This window comes from Colobus angolensis, unplaced genomic scaffold, assembly GCF_000951035.1.
Source record: "Colobus angolensis palliatus isolate OR3802 unplaced genomic scaffold, Cang.pa_1.0 Scaffold207, whole genome shotgun sequence".
NCBI classification, from domain to species: domain Eukaryota; kingdom Metazoa; phylum Chordata; class Mammalia; order Primates; family Cercopithecidae; genus Colobus; species Colobus angolensis.
In genome coordinates, this window is record NW_012115233.1 from 3,140,497 (window position 1) to 3,160,343 (window position 19,847).

Here is a 19,847-nt window from a genome sequence, read left to right on the forward strand (position 1 = left end):
CAAATGAACCTTTTTTCTTCTTTCTTTTCTTTTTCCTTTCTTTCTTCCTTTCTTTCTTTTTTTTTTTTTTGAGACAGAGTCTGGCTCTGTCACCCAGGCTGGAGTGCAGTGGCGTGATCTTGGCTCACTGCAACCTCTGCCTCCCAGATTCAAGCAATTCTCCTGTCTCAGCCTCCCGAATAGCTGGGATCACAGGCATGCACCACCATACCCAGCTAATTTGTATTTTCAGTAGAGACAGCATTTTGCTATGTTGGCCTGGCTGGTCTCAGACTCTTGGCCTCAAGTGATCTACCCGCCTCAGCCTGCCAAAGTGCTGGGATTATAGGCATGAGCCACTGTGCCCGGCCAACCTTTTTTCTTTATAAATTACCTAGCCTCAGATATTCCTTTATAACAGTGCAAAATGGACTCAGACAGGCATTGTGACCACTGGCCTGGTTTTTTGTCCAGTTCTTCTCAAGTCCTTTGAGAGAGTAGGAAATGACCCTTTTTCAAATTAAAGACGGAATAAAAGCCACCCCTGCCCCAACCAACGCCGGGACATAGCCTTGGTGTGAAGATGGACTAAGTCATGGCCTGAATGAATTTCCATTTCATTCACTGCACGGCGTAATGATATGGAAGGTGAATGAGGCTGAGACAGGACCTGGGTTTTAATCCCGTCCTTGTCACTTATGAATGGTCACCTTGTGTGCATCACTTAAACTTTTTTTTTTTTTTTTTTTTTTTGAGACTGGAGACTGAGACTCTGTCGCCCAGGCTGGAGTGCGGTGGCGCAATCTCGGCTCACTGCAACTTCTGCCTCCCAGTTCAAGTAATTCTCCTGCCTCAGACTCCCAAGTAGCTGGGATTACAGGGGCTCACCAACACACCCAGCTAATGTTTGTATTTTTTTAGTAGAGATGGGGTTTCACCATTTTGGCCAGGCTGGTCTCAAACTGCTGACCTCAGGTGATCCACCCTCCTCAGCCTCCCAAAGTGCCGGGATTACAGTTATGAGCCACCGCGCCTGGCCAAATCACTTAAACTCTCTAAGCCTTAGTTTCCTCACCTGAAAAATGAGGGGATAGCCTAGATAATTTCTGTGATTCTTTTCAGTTCTGATAATGGTAAACTAATGCTGTGGTTTGACGGCGTGCCTGCCATGCGCACGTTACTTCCATTGTCTCGAGCTTGTCCAACGCTCACAATAGCCCTATGAATGACATATTAGCATCCCCACATCACAGATGAGCAAACCAGGCCCCGAAAGCTTATGTGATGTAACTTCTAAGTGGGCAGATAGAACCTGAACTATTGTGTCTGGATCCAAACTCTTGGCCTTCTCTATAAAGTCTCTATGAAAGCCAAAGCAACTCCATCTTGGATGCTAATCTCCCGTGTTGACTACTGATTAATTCCAATTCCAGGAATCCCTCTAAGATTCGTATTCTCTCTACAGTTCTTTGTGTAAGAGCATGTACTTACTGTGAGTACTGCCCTTAAAGAGATTCACATAGTATTTTTGCCTTTCCCTACAACTATCCTACACATTCCTTCCCTGTGGTATATAAGCCCTGGTTCTGGGGGGTAATGGTGCCAGTATTCACCATCTTGTCTTGCAGCCTCCCTGAACATCATGGCTTCTGTTCACAAGTCTCAATTAAATGTTCCTTTCTCAGAAACTAAACATGTCAGCTTCTTTCTTCGGCTTCTCTGCTTCCTCAGACTTTGGGGGAAGGTTTGCATAGACCTGCCCTCCACAGGACGGTCCCCCAGTTTCCCCTTCGGTCTGAACTTGACGATAGCTCTTGAATCTTCCTGCTTCTTTCCTCATGTCTGTCCTAGTCCAAGTGTGCAGGACATCCTCTAGCTGCCTCTCTGTTCCAGTCTCCTTCCACTTGCGGCTCTGACCTGGGAGACTGAGCTTTCTAGACTTGGGTGACTGCATCACCCAAGCGGCCACACCCTCCAGCTTCTGACTGGGTCCAGCCAATGGGAAGCATTGACAGAGGACTGAAGGGTAAGAGGAGAGAGTTTGGGGAATTTTTTTTTTTTTTTTTTTTGAGACGGAGTCTCGCTCTGTCGCCCAGGCTGGAGTGCAGTGGCCGGATCTCAGCTCACTGCAAGCTCCGCCTCCCGGGTTCACGCCATTCTCCTGCCTCAGCCTCCCCAGTAGCTGGGACTACAGGCGCCCGCCACCTCGCCCGGCTAGTTTTTTGTAGTTTTTAGTAGAGACGGGGTTTCACCGTGTTAGCCAGGATGGTCTGGATCTCCTGACCTCGTGATCCGCCCGCCTCGGCCTCCCAAAGTGCTGGGATTACAGGCTTGAGCCACCGCACCCGGCGAGTTTGGGGAATTTATTCACGGCTTTCCCTGCTCTTTTCCCCGATGGGCTGCAGGTGGGAGAGGCTGTACGTCTCCAACCAAGGCCACAGCTCCTGTTGGGAGGTCCCTCTCCCACAGCGACAGCTCCCAGGACTTCTAGTAATGCCATCCCGTTATCTTACCTCTGCATTCCTGGGGGTGATAATGGCTTCCCTTGGTTGTATTCTTGCCTTGTTGCCACTGGTTCATTCCCTTATCCCTGCCCTCACCTGCAAACGGTCCCTTCATCCAGCTCTCTTCCATTTATTCCTGGTTTGGCTGAGCCATCTGCTTCCTGCAGGGACTGGCTGATAGGCCAAAAACCTTGACCTCCTACTTTGACTCCTGCAAGAGCCTGGGCAATCTCCCTGAGTCTTCCTTTGCCCTCTTCCAAGTCATTCTCCACCAAGCCACCAGAGCATATTGAAGTAACATGCTTAGAACTCTTGGATGCTTGGCTGGGCACAGTGGCTCATTTCCTGTAATCCCAGTAATTTGGGAGGCCAAGGCAGGTGGATTACCTAAGGTCAGGAGTTCGAGACCAGCCTATCCAACGTGGTGAAACCCCACCTCTACAAAAAACATAAAAATTAGCTGGGCATGGTAGCATGCGTGCCTGTAATCCCAGCTACTCAGGAGTCTGAGGCCGGAGAAAGGCTTGAACCTGGGAGGTGGAGGCTGCAGTGAGCTGCAGTGGCGCCACTGCACTCCAGCCTGGGTGACAGAGCGAGACTCCATTTCAAAAAAATAAAAATACAAATAAAAATAGAAATAAAGAACTCTCGGGTGGTTTCTCTCTATCACTCTTAGGAAAAAGTAAAATCTTGGTATGACCGGCAAGGTCCCACTTGAGCCAGGCCCTGCCTACGCTACCAGATCCTTCCTACCCTTCTCTTCTCCATCCTCAGGACACCAGCCTCTTTCACTCCCTGAAGATTCTCTGCTCCCTCCCTTTGCCTGCTCTGTTCCTGCTCCAGCTGCCCCTTCCCTGCCCTGTGAATTTCTCCTGAACATCTCTGCTGAGCTTCAGTTCCTGAGAGGAGCCTCTCTGATCCCCAGTCAGGGCAGTTTTCATAGAAGTGCGCTCTCTCCCTTCTTCATTCATGCCCAGCAGTGCTGACCACCAGGTGGTAGATAACCCCTATGAGAACAGAGACCACCACAGCCAGCCCTGCCCCAAGGCAGCCCCAGCCTTAGTGGGTCCTCAGTAAGTGTTGGCTGAACGAATGAATCAGTACCCTGGAGGAATTGCCCACGTGCCCCACCTGACTCGAGGCCTGAGTTCCCAGGGCGCAGACACGTAGAGGCACTGCTCTGCCCTGTTCTCCAGCTCCTGACCTCTCAGAACAGCCAGGCGCAGGGTGACAGCAGAGTCAGGCGGCGGCAGGCAGGATGCTGGAACCACCAGCTCCCTCTGGTCTGTGTGCAGCAGCTGCCTCTCAACACAGCCGCTCCACTGAGCCCAGCAACGCCCTGAGACAAATGCACAGACACTGTTATCCATCAGGAGCCCTGAACGTGGCACAGACTGCTACCTTCTGGTTTTGAAAGGGGTCATGAATAATAACATCAGCGCTAAATAAACATTTTAATTTTTTTAACGTCACTTTTATTATTTATTTACTTATTTGAGATGGAGTTTCACCCTTGTTGCCGAGACTGGAGTGCAATGGCGTGATCTTGGCTCACTGCAACCTCTGACTCCTGGGTTCAAACGATTCTCCTGCCTCAGCCTCCAGAGTAGCTAGGATTACAGGCATGCAACACCACACCTGGCTAATTTTTCTATTTTTAGTAGCGATGGGGTTTCACAAAGTTGACCAGGCTGGTCTTGAACTCCTGACCTCCAGTGATCCACCTGCCTCGGCCTCCCAAAGTGCTGGGATTACAGGCATGAGCCACCAGGCTCGGCCCCACCTGCTATTTCCATGGAATTTGCAAGGTCTGGCATGTACAAGTAACACAAAATGTCGGCCATAAGAAAAGCTGGTGTGAAGATTAAGAAAAAGAACAGCAAAGTCTGACCGCTGCTCACCACTTCTTAACGAAACAGGACAATTCAAGAACTCTATCGTCGGCAGTGCGTAGTGGCTTATGTCTGTAATCCCAGCACTTTGGGAGGCCGAGGCAGGTGGATCGCCTGAGGTCAGGAGTTCGAGATCAGCCTGGCTAACATAGTGAAACCCCATCTCTACTAAAAATACAAAAATTAGCTGGGTGTGGTGGTGGGCACCTATAATCCCAGCTACTCAGGAGGCTGAGGCAAGAGAATGGCTTGAACCCAGGAGGCGGAGGTTGCAGTGAGCCGAGATCATGCCATTGCACTCCAGGCTGGGCAGCGAAACTCTGTCTCAAAAAAAAAAAACAGAACTCTATCGTCACCTACCACATGACCATTGGAAGCGTAATTCCTTGTCCTTGTCCGGCCAGTCCAGGGTCACTGTCATGAAAGGATCCACGTATGGACCAGGTTGGATATACATCTCCATATCGCCTTTATCTTTCTGCAAAAAAAGCAGCCAGCTGATGAGACTCCCACTACAGTGAGCTCAGGCTCACTGTGGGGTGCTGTGGGCATCCCCCTTTCATCCCAGAGCAGTCTGCATCAAGAGCAGCCTCAGTGTAAGGCGTGGAGTGGAGACAGACCCTGGCCAGTCCCCCTGGCTTCCTTCCCCTCATGGGGCGTGGAATCGGTTGCTCAGGATCCCTGGGTAAATAACGTGATTCTGAGTGTGGGCTCGGGGCACACGGGCTGTTCCTGGAGTAAGTTCTGGTGGGACTTGTTAAACAGCTCGGGCTGTAGAGCTTCTTGCTCAAGCCCCGAAGTCCTGACCTGAAATAACACGGGGCTACAGTGGAACTCAACCCTGAGTGGCCTCCCATGGCCTGAGAATAAAATCCAAACTTCTTGCCTTGGCACCTAAGGCTCCGCGTGATCTAGCCTCTGTGTCCATAATCTCCTATATCCCTCTCCTCCACCAGGCTCCAGCCATGCTGGCTTCAGGCCATTGCCTGCCTCTGAGATCTGCCCACTTAGAAAGCTCTTGTTCTGCTTTCCAGCATGGCTGGCTGGCTTATCTTCATGTGTCCACTTACACGTCATCTCTGGAGAGGCCGTGTCTGACCACATCAGCCAGACCACACTGTACATTGCTATCACTGCACCCTATTGGTTCTTTTTTTTTTTTTTTTTTTTGAGGCGGAGTCTCGCTCTGTCGCCCGGACTGGAGTGCAGTGGCCGGATCTCAGCTCACTGCAAGCTCCGCCCAAACTATCCTCCCACCTTAGCCTCCCAAGTAGCTGGGACCACAGGCATGCACCTTAATGACTGGCTAATTTTTAATTAATTAATTAATTTATTTATTTATTTTTATTTTTTTTTAGAGATGAGGGTCTCACTTTGTTGCTCAAACTCCTGGGCTCAAGTGATCCTCCCACCTGGGCCTCCCAAAGTGCTGGGATTACAGGCTTGCCGCGCCCGGCCCTATTGGTTCTTATTAGATACTTATCACAATTCCTAATTCTATGATAATTTGTTTGTTGGAGGTTTTTTTTTTTTTTTTTTTTTTGAGACAAGGTCTTACTCTGTTACCCAGGCTGCAGTGCAGTGGCACAGCCATGGCTCACCTTAGCCTCAACCTCTCAGACCCAAACTATCCTCCCACCTTAGCCTCCCAAGTAGCTGGGACCACAGGCATGCACCTTAATGACTGGCTAATTTTTAATTAATTAATTAATTTATTTATTTATTTTTATTTTTTTTTAGAGATGAGGGTCTCACTTTGTTGCTCAAACTCCTGGGCTCAAGTGATCCTCCCACCTGGGCCTCCCAAAGTGCTGGGATTACAGGCATGAGCCACCATACCTGGCCAATATGTTCATTAGTATTACTCAGTAAGCATCATGAAGGCGGGGGCTACATGTGCTTATTCACTATTGCATTTCCAGCCCCTAATACCTAGCCTTGAACGCTGTAGATGCACAATAAATCTTCATTATAGAATAAATGCATGCCTGAACAACGTCAACAGCAAGGAGTTGAACTCAGTCTTTGTTATAAAAACTAAAGAGCTTGGGCCAGTTTTCTTTTTTGTCCTGCTTTCTAATATAAGCATTAAAAGTGATAAATGTCCCTCTGAGCACTGCTTTAGCTGCAGTCCACAAATTTGCATAGGTTGTGCTGTCATTATCATGTAGTTAGATACACTTTCTACTTTCCCTTGTGATTTCTTCTTGAGCTATTGATTTTTTACAAGTGTGCTGTTTAATTGCCAAGATATCGAACAGATATCTACATATCCTAGATAGCTTATTATCGATTGACAACATAACTCTGTTGTGATTAGACAACTTGCGTTGTTTGAATTCCGTCATTTTAGGCCTCTTTTCAAATGGTAGAAGCCTCAGGCATTCCTAGTGCTCTGGCTATTGGCACCAACAAACCAAAACTCAAAACTAAAACAGAGTGCGTGGACATCTTTTCCTTGTGAGGTTAAACTTTTTTTTTCTTTTTTTCTTTTTTTTTTTGAGACCGAGTCTCGCTGTGTTGCCCAGGCTGGAGTGCAGTGGTGCGATCTCAGGTCACTGCAAGCTCCGCCTCCCGGGTTTACGCCATTCTCCTGCCTCAGCCTCCTGAGTAGCTGGGACTACAGGCTCCCGCCACAACGCCCGGCTAATTTTTTGTATTTTAGAGATGGGGTTTCACTGTGTTAGCCAGGATGGTCTCGATCTCCTGACCTCGTGATCTGCCCGCCTAGGCCCCCCAAAGTGCTGGGATTACAGGCTTGAGCCACCGCGCCCGGCCAGGTTAAATGTTTTTTGAAGACAATACTCACATTCTTTCCTTCAGCATTCATCCCAGATGGTTCTTGGAGACTGGAAGGGGCTGTGAACACAGTGGGAAGGGGTATCAAGCTTTGGTTGGAAACCTTATAAAAGGTTGCCAAAAGATAGAGTCAGAGAGTCATGTGGAAAATGCCACCAGGAGCATCAGCCTGTCTTTGAAAATGGTTTAAGGGAACATAGCAAATGTTCAGGTCATAGGGAAATGGATTAAAAGTGAGCCATCATGTCCACCGCTGGACTAAAGACACCTCTTTGGTAGTTGAGAAAGAGGCAGCTGCCAGGGCAGACGAAACACAAGATTTAGAGTCAGACAGACGCAGTTACGCACTGCTAATGTGGTGTTGTTGTTGTTGTTGTTGTTGTTTTCAAGACACAGTCTCGCTCTCTCTCTCAGGCTGGAATACAGTGGCGTGATCTTGGCTCACTGCAACCTCTGTCTCCCGGGTTCAAGCGATTCTCCTGCCTCAGCCTCCCGAGTAGCTGGGATTACAGGTGCCTGCCACCACATTCAGCTAATTTTTTGTATTTTTAGTAAAGACAGCATTTCACCTTGTTGGCCAGGCTGGGCTTAAACTCCTGCCCTCAGGTGATCCGCTCATCTCGACCTCCCAAAGTGCTGGGATTAGAGGCATGAGCCACTGCGCCCAGCCTGCACTGCTCATGTTTAACTACCAGTAAAGGAGGTGGGAGTGAGGAGCCCTGATTTGTAGCGTTTGTCAATTTCCATGGTATACATATTCCCACCAAGCTATAAACCTGATGCTACTGAACATGGAGTGAGGAGAGATGGGCACGCTCACCTCTAGCAAGTGGGTGGAGTCGGCACCACACACTATGCTGCTGTCAGATTCTCTTACTGGCCTCCTATTGGCTATGTGAACTGGGCAGGTGAGTCATCCTCTCTGAGTCTGGGTTTCCTCATTTGTAAAAATGCCTAGAGGCCACCCCTTCTTCTCAGGGCTCCAGGAAGACTCAATGTGGTGCTGTTTATAGAATTACTTTGTAAACTATACATCTAGAAAGAATGCTAGTGTGTCAAGTTTAAACAATGGGAAAAGGTACAATCAATTGATGTCTCTGAAAAAATACATATTTTTGAGATGGAGTCTAGCTCTGTTGCCCAGGCTGTAGTGCAGTGGCATGATCTTGGTTCACTGCAACCTGCACCTCCTGGGTTCAAGCGATTCTCCTGCCTCAGCCTGCTGAGTGGCTGAGTTTATAGGTGTGCACCACCATACCCAGCTAATTTTTGTATTTTTAGTAGAGACAGGGTTTCACCATGTTGGCCAGGTTGATCTTGAACCTCTGACCACCAGTGATCCACCCGCTTCGACCTCCCAAAGTGTTGGGATTACAGGCGTGAGCCACTGTGCCCGGCCTACTGAAAATATTGAAATATTAATGATTAATGTCTAATTAAAGTGTAGTGATTAAGATAGGAACTTACAGTTATTTCGTGTGATTCACTAAGGCCCTGGATATATTAAGGTCCTAGTAGCACTGATCTTTAAAAAACTCTCTCCCAGTGAATTCTCATTCACACAACTATAATTCCACAGGCACGTAAAACTATACAAATCACGGCTAAGATGCCAGACAAAGGGGACTTTCTTAACCTTAAGAAGGAAGGCAGTCCAATCACCCCAAATGAAAAAATTAGGAGAAATATTTGCTGCCTTTGATCCTGCCATGAATCAGCCACGTGACTTCTGCAAAGTTAATTAAACTTTCTGGGCCTCAAATCCCGTATCTGGCTGTCAAATTTCCAGGCATCTATGCCCCCCTCCCTTGGTAGCAGCATCTTGGGCGATATTTTCCCTAAGAACCATCCCTCCCCAACTCTCAGGCCTTGGTTTGGGTGAAGCTGACCCTACATTGTACTCCAGTGTGGGCATGAGACCGTGACCTGCCAAACTGACTGCCACTTCCCCTGGTCTCAGCAGCTGGTCGAGGAGAAACCACGTACTGAGCTTCAGCCAGCAAGAGGCAGCCTCAGGACTTCTACTAGAAATATCCATCAAGAGGTGCTCTTTCTCCTCTGGGGTTAAGGATCAAAGCCTGGGGCCATCTTACTACTGCCAGAAAGAGAGAATCCAAAAGAAGCCAACACAGAACCAGAGAGGGAGAGAGGCAGGTTTCTGAAGACATTGTCTGAGCAACGCATCCAGCTGTGTTTAAGAATAGGTCCGCTCCCTGGGCTTTTCATTTTCTTTTTTCTTTTCAGCGGGGACACTGTCTCACTTTGTGACCCAGGCTGGAGTGCAGTGGCATGATCTTAGCTCACTGCAACCCCTGCCTCCTAGGCTCAAACCATTCTCCTTGTCTCAGCCTCCCCAGTAGCTGGGACTACAGGTGTGTGCCACCACGCCCAGCTCATTTTCATATTTTTAGTAGAGACAGGTTTTCGTCATGTTGGCCAGGCTGGTCTCAAACTTCTGACCTCAAGTGATCCACCACCTCGGCCTCCCAAAGTGCTGGGATTGTAGGCATGAGCCACGGTGCCCAGCCAGCTTTTCATTTTCTGAGCTGATAAAATTTCCTTTTGACTCAAGCCAGTTTGAGCTTCTTTTCTGTCCCTTGCTACTTGAATTGTCCTAGCAAATACATTAAGTGATCTCTACGTCTGTGATGGCTACTGTCAGCTAGTTCCCCAACAGCCATTACCCCAGCCTTCCTCCTGGCAGCCAGAATCCACCTTCTCCCACAGAACCTGAAAATGCTGGGTATCTGCTTTTCCAGTGCACTTTATAGCTGCAGACATGACCCTACTTTGGTCATGGTATCTGAGGTGATGATTGTGTAGAGTGGGAAAGATTTTTTCCCTAATAAAAAGAGGTGCACACGAGGAAACCCCTTCTCCTACTGCTGGATAACGCTGGGTTGACATGCAATATCTGGAACTGCAGCAGCCACTTTGATTCCCTGAGCAGCAAACCTAAGGCAGCCCCAAAGCTCTAAGGATGGCAGAGGAGAAAGAGAGACTGAGCCTGGTTTCTTGCTGACATCGCTGAGCCACCGAACCAACCCTGGAAGTGTTTACCTCCAACTTCTTATGTGAGACAAGAAAGCCCTGAATCTGAAGCTACTTAGTTTGGACTTTCTGTTACTTGCAGCTTAAAGCATCATAATGAATGCAAACTCTTGTTTTAGAATTCTGTGTCAGTGGTTAAATGTTTTACTGTAAACATCACTGCCTCCTTAGAATAACTGGAGGATTCTAACCATCTGTAGAACAAGATACATATTCAGAGCCGTGTTTGGAAAGGCCCCTCACTGGAGCCTAAGCAGGTGCAATGCCCTGGACTCCTGGTAAAAGGTTTTATGCCTCCTTGCAGAAACACCTTGCCTGTGATAGTGATGTTCCCGATTTCCAAACTCAGGTTGGAGAAGGCATTCTTCACCAGCATGGTGACCAGAAAGGTACCTGCAATACAAAGGACCCAGAGTCACAGCCGTTGTCATGAATTTGACCAAGAAAACTCTCCCAGCTTGCTTCTCTAGTCCACTGATGCCTCTAATGAAATATTTCACCTCTGAGCATTTAATGAATCCCTGCTGTATGTCAGGCACGGTGCAAGCCTCTGGGGACACAGAGATGAAGAAGCTTGGTTCTTGTCCTCAAGGGCCTTATGATATGTAGACACATAGGACAGTGAACGCCAAACCATGGGAGGAATCAGCATGGGACACTGTGGGCATTGGGTGGGGCCGCTTCAACCTCAGGAGAGAAAGAAATGGTTCACAGGATGGAGCCAGGGCTGGAGCTAAATTCCAAAGGTGAAGTAGGTTTTCAATAGATAAGACTGGGGATTCCCAAGAGGGAGAGACATAGCAGTATTGTGAGAAGGGTGGAGAGAGTGGAGAAGGATTTTTTTATTATTATTTTATTTTATTTATTTATTTATTTATTTTTGAGACGGAGCCTCGCTCTGTTGCCCAGGCTGGAGTGCAGTGGCTGGATCTCAGCTCACTGCAAGCTCCGCCTCCCGGGTTTACGCCATTCTCCTGCCTCAGCCTCCCGAGTAGCTGGGACTACAGGCGCCCGCCACCTCGCCCGGCTAGTTTTTTGTATTTTTTAGTAGAGACGGGGTTTCACCGTGTTAGCCAGGATGGTCTGGATCTCCTGACCTCGTGATCCGCCTGTCTCGGCCTCCCAAAGTGCTGGGATTACAGGCTTGAGCCACCGCGCCCGGCCTATTTTATTTTATTTTTTTGAGACAGGATCTTACTCTGTCATTCAGACTAGAGTGCAGTGGCACGATCTCAGCTCACCACAACCTCCACCTCCCAGGCTCAAGCAATTCTCCCGCCTCAGCCTCCCGAGTAGCTGGGATTACAGGCTCATGCCAGCACGCATGGGGTGGAAGGGGTCAGGAGGAAGGGGCCGCATCTCTGCATCTGGGAAATAACTGCATCTGGCTGGGAGTCAGCCAAGAAATGGGTCAGAATGTTCTGGACCAGATGTGTGCCTTGGGGAGAGTGGTACTGACGAGAGCAGGGAGAATGAGGAGAGTCCAACAGAGAGGGGAGGTGGCCAGGCAGAAGCAGCCAGGGCATGTGGCCAGCTAACGGGGAGGCATCCCCCCACCCGAGGAGCAAAGGCCTATAAGGCCCAGCTGGGGTCCCCAAGAACCCAGAGAAGCTCCTACAAGAAAAAGGCGGCTTCCAACATTTGCTAGACCTCAAGAACCAGGCCGGCACCACCAAGTGCAAATGTCCCTGCCCTGTCCTGTTCCCCCTCCATCCTTCCAACCCCCGCCACCCCTGGAGTTGTCCAAATCTGTTGGCCTCAGGGGCAGGAGAAGTCTGTTCATCATCTAACAGAGAGCAAAAGTCACAAGGCATGCGGAGATTTTATCAGACAGAGATCAACTTCCCCTGCGAAGCGACCTTTACAGCAGTGACTTTCAGGGGAGGAGTAATTTTTATAGGTGACAAAGCAAAATCTGCATCTGGCTTATAACCCATGCATGGTGTGATTTTCCAGCTGCAGCAGCCTCCAGATTTTCCCTCTTCCAAGCTGACCCTTGGTGTCTGGCAAAGCCCTGGTGGTTTTCTTCTCAAAGCTATCATCCCTTCTGCTATCTGGTTTGTGGAGTTGCTTGCGGAGGGCGTTGTAACCCCACAGCTGCACAGTATCACCTGTTTTCTAATGCACCTCTGAGATCCAGGGGGAGCTGTGGGCAGGTCCTGGATGGGCTGGAGACTCTGCCATTCTCATCACATTTCTGCCTGCTGATCTCCTCAGGGCCCTCAAGGACTCTCTGTTCCTTACAGATTAAATGCAAATGGGTGCTGTGGCCACCTCCCCTGGCTGGGGCCTTGCAGATTAAATGCAAATGGGTGCTGTGGCCACCTCCCCTGGCTGGGGCCAGCCAGTCCGTCCTCCCATCAGCATCATTGCAAGTACTTCTGAGATAGACCAGAGATGGGACTTGGACCCCTGCCCTGCCTCATCGAGGACTCTACTTCAAGCTGGTTGGGGAGAGTGAGCCCACGGCAGGCACAGACCCCAGTCAGATCATCCAGACGTTGCACCATAAATCTTGCTCAAGGTACCTTGCCCACTGATTGCAGACTTTGAGGAAACGAAAATAAACAGCTCCCACCTTAAATCTTACTCAAGGGAGTTAACCCTATAGCCTGCATGCACAGAAGACTAGAAAAATGACCAATCTTTACCCTTTGCCTCCTTATAATACTAAAAATCTTGCCCAGGGTGGAGCTTTAACATGCCAATGAGATATATCACACATCAAGAAGCATGTGACCAGACTGCACAGGCGCTGAACATTCCCCACTTCCACATGCTTAAATGTCACCCTTTTCCCACCCCACCTCCTTTAAGAATGCCAGGCGCGGTGGCTCACACTTGTAATCCCAGCACTTTGGGAGGTTGAGGCATGCAGATCATGTGAGATCAGGAGTTCAAGACCAGCCTGGCCAACTTGGTTAAACCCCATATCCACTAAAAATAAAATAATTAGTCAGGCATGGTGGTACATGCCTGTAGTCTCAGCTACTGGGGAGGCTGAGGCAGGAGAATCCTCTGAATCTGGGAGATGAAGGTTGCAGTGAGCTGAGATCATGCCACTGCACTCCAGCCTAGGTGACCGAGAGAGACTCCATTTCAAAAAAAAAAAGACAGGCTGGGCACAAGGGCTCACGCCTGTAATCCCAGCACTTCGGGAGGCCAAGGCGGGTGGATCACCTGAGGTTGGGAGCTTGAGACCAGCCTGGCCAACATGGTGAAACCCCTCTCTACTAAAAATACAAAAAAAATTATCTGGGCATGGTGGTGCATGTCTGTAATCCCACTTGCTTGGGAGGCTGAGGCACGAGAATTGCTTGAACCCAGGAGGCGGAGGTTGCAGCGAGTCAAGATTGTGCCACCCACTACACTCCAGCCTGGGAGACAGAGCAAGACTCTGTCTAATAAAAAAAAAAAAAAAAAAAAAAAAAAAGAACGCCTTCCCAACTCTCTGCGAAGTCAGCCCCTGAACCTCCACTCTAGCGCTGCCTCCTTTATGTTTGAACATAGCCTCGTCCATGAGAGTTTCAGTACATCAGAGCCTAAGACCCTGCGGTTGGCAACACTTCCTCACTCCATCCCCGTCTCTGCCATTCTTGGTTTTTACCTCTTTCCCCCAGGGCATCACCTGCAGTTCCCCAAACCACACTCTTCTCTAGAGATGTTTGAGGAAATCTGAATATGCCTGGTCTCTTACAGGGGCCCTAAATGGGGGTGATTTTGCCCCCCAGGGGACATTTGGCAATGTCTGACATTTTTATCATCATGACTTGGGGTGCTGGTGCTACTAGCATCTAGTGAACAAAAGCCAGGGATGCTGCTAAAACTCCTTCAGTACCAGCCCCCACCTGTAACAAGGAATGATCCAGCCCGAGATGTCAGAAGTGCCAAAGTTGAGAACCGATAACTCAATGATGGCAGATTACATCTGGCTGTTCCTTATCTTGTGACCCAGGCAGGGTGCTGTGAACCACATCTATGTCCAGGACACACTGGAAAACTGGCTGGCAGGACCCTGGGCACCAAGTCAGAAAGGAAAGAGGAGGGGCATCAGAAGGGGAGCCACTAACCCCATGTACCTTCAACTGGAACAGCCAAGCGGTAAATCCCAAATGGCTCTCCAAAGCTCACTTGCACGTGGGAGAAGGTTGCATTGAGTCCTGCCACCTCAAAGGTCAGCTCTTCTGGGGTGCCCTGAGCCACTGAGATGTTGATCAATAGGTCCTGTCCAAGTTCCAAATGGTCAGAAGCCCAGGAGGCCTGCAGCCCTGACAGCAGCTCCACCAAGTGGACTGTGATGTTCCTGGAGAGTGCGGAGGTGGTGGTGTTGCTGGTGGCTTGGATCTCCAGGCGGTGCCTCCCAGGGCCCATCAGTTTCTGGGTTTCTGTGTCCAGGGTCAGATTGTATGGTAGCGAGCCCCTCTGGGTGGTGGACTCGGCCAGGGTTATGTCACCCAAAAGCACAGTGTAAGTCACTCCTGTTCCTAGGTGGGGTAAGAAAAATTTAAGAATGTTGGTAACAACCATGCGGTTGATAATACTATGGCAGCTCAGACTCAGTCTCTGAAGTCTGATTCTGGATATAGACATGGATACAGACACAGATACAAAGCAATATGTAAGGATGTGCCCCTTTCTTCAAATATTAATGGTGATTATCCCCGAGTATTAGGTTAATAACTGATTTTGTCTTTTTTTTTTTGAGACAGAGTCTGGCACCATTGCCTGGGCTGAAGTGCAGTGTCGCGATCTTGGCTCACTGCAACCTCTGCCTCCTGGGTTCAAGCAATTCTCCTGCCTCAGCTTCTCGAGTAGCTAGGATTACAGGCACCTGCCACCACATCCAGCTAGTTTTTTGCATATTTAGAAGAGATGGGATTTCACCATGTTGCCAGGATGCTCTCAAACTCCTGACCTCGTGATTTGCCCACCTCAGCCTCCCAAAGTACCAGGATTACAGGCGTGAGCCACCGCGCCCGGCCGTGATTTTGTCATTTGGGGGTCCTCTCTGTTCATTTGCATATTCTAACTTATTTATACTACACATGTCTTACCTGAGAACCTAAATATTTGTAATTAAAAAATTACCATATTTAGTTGCCAGAGATGTCCTGGTCGGGGGAGGAGGACTAAAACGGAGCATCTCTTAAGGGTGGGGGCTAATTTTTACGCATGAGAATTAGCTTTGGGTCTTGTTTTAAGCAGGAGCAAGTGAAGCCATTCTTTCAACCCACACTGGTGGCTGCCCGGAACCCTGCACACCAGCATGAGAACTTAGCCCATTCACGGCAAGATGGAGGCTCCCTTACAGTTTGCAGAGATGGTTGTTCTTACTGGATGCTAAATATTGTGGTTGACTCTCAAAACCTGACTTAAATCAACAAAGAGGATTCTTTCCAGTAAAAACCAAGCTAGCATAGTTCTTGTCTGGATGATGACGACGACGTAAGCCCTATGAGAATGGGAACCCTGACTTTCATATTTACTGCTGCCTCCCCCACACCCGGCAGAGTAGGCACTCAATTATATTAGTAGGATGAGTAAATAAATGGAAGATTATTTTGTTTCCTCAGGTGCACATATGAGCCCTCTTCATCCAACAAGCACACAAGAACTGAAGGGGTTTGCTGAGCGCTGTGTTAAAGCCCCATTTTGGCTTCCATAGCTATTGCTATGAGAGGGCTCCAGATGGGATGTGAGGTCAAACCGAGCCACGTGCTCACTGCACTAGCTCTGTGCTGCCCTGTTTACATCAACAGGCCTCTATTCTGATCTCAAATTGGGCCTGGGCTTTAGGAAAAATGCTGCCCTGGGTGAGGATAAGTCTTAGCCAAGAGGGTCTCTATTGAGAGAAGGGGTGATAATTTAAAATATTTAACAACCAACACTGCATGGGCGCCAACCAATTAGAATGGATGCTGTGATAAATCAGAATAGACACTGCAACCAACAAATAGATGCCATGACCAATCAGAATAGACACTGTGACCAATCAGAATGGACACCCTGACCAATCAAAATAGACATGACAACCAATCAGAGCAGTCCCTGTGACCAATCAGAAAACACAGGCCGGGCACCGTGGCTCATACCTGTAATCCCAGCACTTTGGGAGGCCAAGGCAGGTGGATCATGAGATCAGGAGTTCCAGACCAGCCTGGCCAATATGGTGAAACCCTGTCTCTACTAAAAATACAAAAATTAACTGGGTGTGGTGGTGGGCGCCTGTAATCCCAGCTACTAGGGAGACTGAGGCAGGAGAATTGCTTGAATCCGGGAGGCAGAGGTTGCATTGAGCTAAGATCATGCCACTGCACTCCAGCCTGGGACACAGCGAGACTCCATCTCAAAACAAAAACCAACCAAACAAAACAAAACAAAAACCAAACAACAATAACAACCACCACCACCACTGTGGCCAGGCGCAGTGGCTCACGCCTGCAATCCCAACATTTTGGGAGGCAGATGCGGGCAACTTAACTGAGGTCAGGAGTTCGAGACCAGCCTGGCTGGCCAATATGGCGAAATCCCATCTCTACTAAAATACAAAAAAAATACAAAAAAAAAAAAAACAGGCATGGTGGCACACACCTATAGTCCCAGCTACCCAGGAGGCTGAGTCACTTGAACCTGGGTGGTGGAATTTGCAGTGAGCCGAGATCCCACCACTGCACTCCAGCCTGGATGACAGAGCAAGACTCCATCTCAAAAACAAAAAAAAAAGAATAGACACTGTGACCAATCAGAATGGACATGACAATCAATTAGAGCAGTCTCTGTGACCAATCAAAAAACACACTGTGACCAGTCAGAATGGACCCCAGCCATAACAGCTGGTATGGCTATACCAGTGGGTGCAGCTGAATACTGGCCTTGGCCAGGGGCAACTTGATTGTGTGCCAAGCTAGTCGATGCTGGCTGCACTGAGAAGGGCTCAGGCCCAGTTGGTAGCAGTCCCAGTGCCACCTCATCCTAATCAAATTCCCAACAGGAAGTGACTTGGAAGTTCGGTTCTACAGGGATGCAAAGAAGGGCCTTTGGAAGGCTGGGAGCCCTCACTAGCTTACTAGCCTTCTGACTCTGGGCAAATGTTTTAACCTTTCTGTGTCTTCATTTCTTCATCTGTAAAATGAAGATAATACTAGTATGTAATGAGTAGGCAAGTTTATGCAAAGCACTTAGAACAGTGCCTGGCACACACTAGGTGCTAAATAAATGAATAAATGATAGTTTAAAAATGAACTCGGCCAGGCATAGTGGTTCACACCTATAATCCCAGCACCTTGGGAGGCCAAGGCAGGTGGATCATCTGAGGTCAGGAGTTTGAGATCAGCCTAGCCAACATGGTGAAACCCCGTCTCTAGTAAATACAAAAAATTAGCCAGGTGTGGTGGCGCATGCTTGTAATCCCAGCTACTTGGGAGGCTGAGGCAGAGGAATCACTTGAACCCAGGAGGTGGAGGTTGCAGTGAGCTGAGATTGTGCCATTGCACTCCACCGGGGCAATAAGAGCAAAACTCCTCAAAAAAAAGAACTCAGTAGGTGATCCTTGTTACTCTTTATTTACTTTTTTTTAAACAGGGTCTCACTCTGATGTCCTGGCTGGCATGCAGTGGCATGATCTCAGCTCACTGCAGCCTCGACCTCCCGGATTCAAGCCATCCTCCCACCTCAGCCACCCAAGTAGCTGGGACTACAGTCGTGTATGACCAAACCTGACTAATTTTTGTACTTTTTATAGAAATGGGATCTCACCCTGTTGCCCAGGCTGGTTCTGAACTTCTGGGCTCAAGCAATTCGTCCGCCTCAGCCTCCCAAAGTGTTGAAATTACAGGCTTGAGCCACTGCACCTGGCCTACTACTTATTAAGGCCTGGGAGTTGGACAGATTTGGAGGAAATCAGTGATTTTATAACTTGCCTTGATGTGCCCAGTTCTGCAGACTCACCTCCATCAAGCTCCACCTGAATCCACAGAGGATCCCCAAAGACAGCCTGGCAGAGGAGGCCGGCTCCGGACCGGGACAGGCTGGAGCACGCAGTCACACTGAGCCTCTCCATCTTGTCTCGCACGGTCACTTGCCTCTGGGCTGTCACATGCCACTCACTGGTTGTGCATTCAGCAAACACGGTGAATTCCCCAGGAGATGTGAACTGGTGGGTCACATTGCTGGACACACTGCCGGCCACAGTCAGGGACGTGACCAGCGTTGGGGAAACACAAAGACACGCATTTACACATGCACTGACAGGGTTTGGATCTGTGCTCCTGCCCAAATCTCATGTTGAATTGTAATCCCCCGTGTTGGAGGTGGGGCCTGGTGGAAGGTGATTGGCTCATAGGGGCATTTTCTCATGAATGGCTTGGCACCATCGCCCTGGTGCTGCTCTCTTGGTAGTGAGTGGGTTCTCACAAGATCTGGTTGTTTAAAAGTGCATGGCTGGCCGGGCACGGTGGCTCACACCTGTAATCCCAGCACTTCAGGAGGCTGAGGAGGGTAGATCGCTTGAGGTCAGCAGTTTCAGATCAGCTTAGCCAACATGGCGAAACCCCATCTCTACTAAAAACACAAGGCGTGGTGGTGCACACCTGTAATCCCAAGTACTAGGGAGGCTGAGGCAGGAGGATCGCTTGAACCCAGATGGTAGAGGTTGCAGTGAGCTGAGATCGCACCACTGCATTCCAGCCTGGGCAACAGAGTAAGACCCTGACTCAAAAAGAAAAAAAAAATCCAGTGAGTACTTGCAGTAATGGTAACAACTTAGACCACGTAGTTCCTGACCTGAAAACCCTCCTATTATCCTCTGCAGTGGGCGCTGTAGGGAATCCTCCAGATTCCACCCTTCAAGCCTGAGGCATGCATCCCCCAGTACACCTGTGAGCTGTGGCTGAGGGCTCACAGCTGAATCCATGTACAGGAGTCCCTTTTAGCCAAAGGGAGCTGCCTCGCTCAAGCCTACCTCCCATCCCATCCCATCCCACGGACATCCCGCACCCAACGAGTACTCAATGCGGGATTATAATAGTCTGGCTCTCTGGCCTCAACTGGAAACAACTCTGAGGGCCATGCCAGCTCAGAGGTCTCCGGAGGATCGGCAAGGCCTCTGTGGCCACTGCATCCCAGTTCACCTCTCCTCTTGCCGGTCTTACTACTTCCTTCCCGTGCTCCACATCAGAGTCTATTTCCTGGTTCCTGTGAGACAAAGTAGCAAACTCAAGGAGACACCTGTGCTCGTTTTCGTTTGCCAGCATCATCACAGGAAGCTCCTGACTTTGCAGCGACAGGCAGCCCTCCAGAACACTTTGAGGACAAAACAGAACAGAGTGCTCTGCTTCCACGTCTCTAGCCTGAGTCACTATATCCCTAAAAAGATAAATAACTGGTCCTTTCCTTACATATAAGATATTGTCTGGCTGGGCGGAGTGGCTCACGCCTGTAATCCCAGCACTTTGGGAGGCTGAGGTGGGAGGATCACGAGGTCAGGAGATGGAGACCATCCTGGCTAACACGGTGAAACCCCATCTCTACTAAAAATCCAAAATAAAATAAAGTAAAAATTAGCTGAGCATGGTGGCAGGTGCCTGTAGTTCCAGCTACTCGGGAGGCTGTGGCAGGAGAATGG

General features: G+C 49.1%; 1 protein-coding gene across 1 annotated transcript in view; it reads right to left on the reverse strand.

The window, feature by feature from the left end:
• The window catches only part of PKD1L2 (polycystic kidney disease 1-like 2), a 124,984-nt gene that overhangs the window by 87,517 nt on the left and 17,620 nt on the right, over positions 1-19,847 (reverse strand). Inside the window, exons 6-11 of the mRNA XM_011942207.1 lie at positions 18,173-18,402; positions 14,305-14,709; positions 10,541-10,618; positions 7,185-7,234; positions 4,736-4,853; positions 3,615-3,822 (exon numbers count right to left, since the gene is read on the reverse strand). Of these exons, the coding sequence (XP_011797597.1) occupies positions 3,615-3,822; positions 4,736-4,853; positions 7,185-7,234; positions 10,541-10,618; positions 14,305-14,709; positions 18,173-18,402 (1,089 nt within the window). The remainder of the gene's footprint in view (positions 1-3,614; positions 3,823-4,735; positions 4,854-7,184; positions 7,235-10,540; positions 10,619-14,304; positions 14,710-18,172; positions 18,403-19,847) is intronic.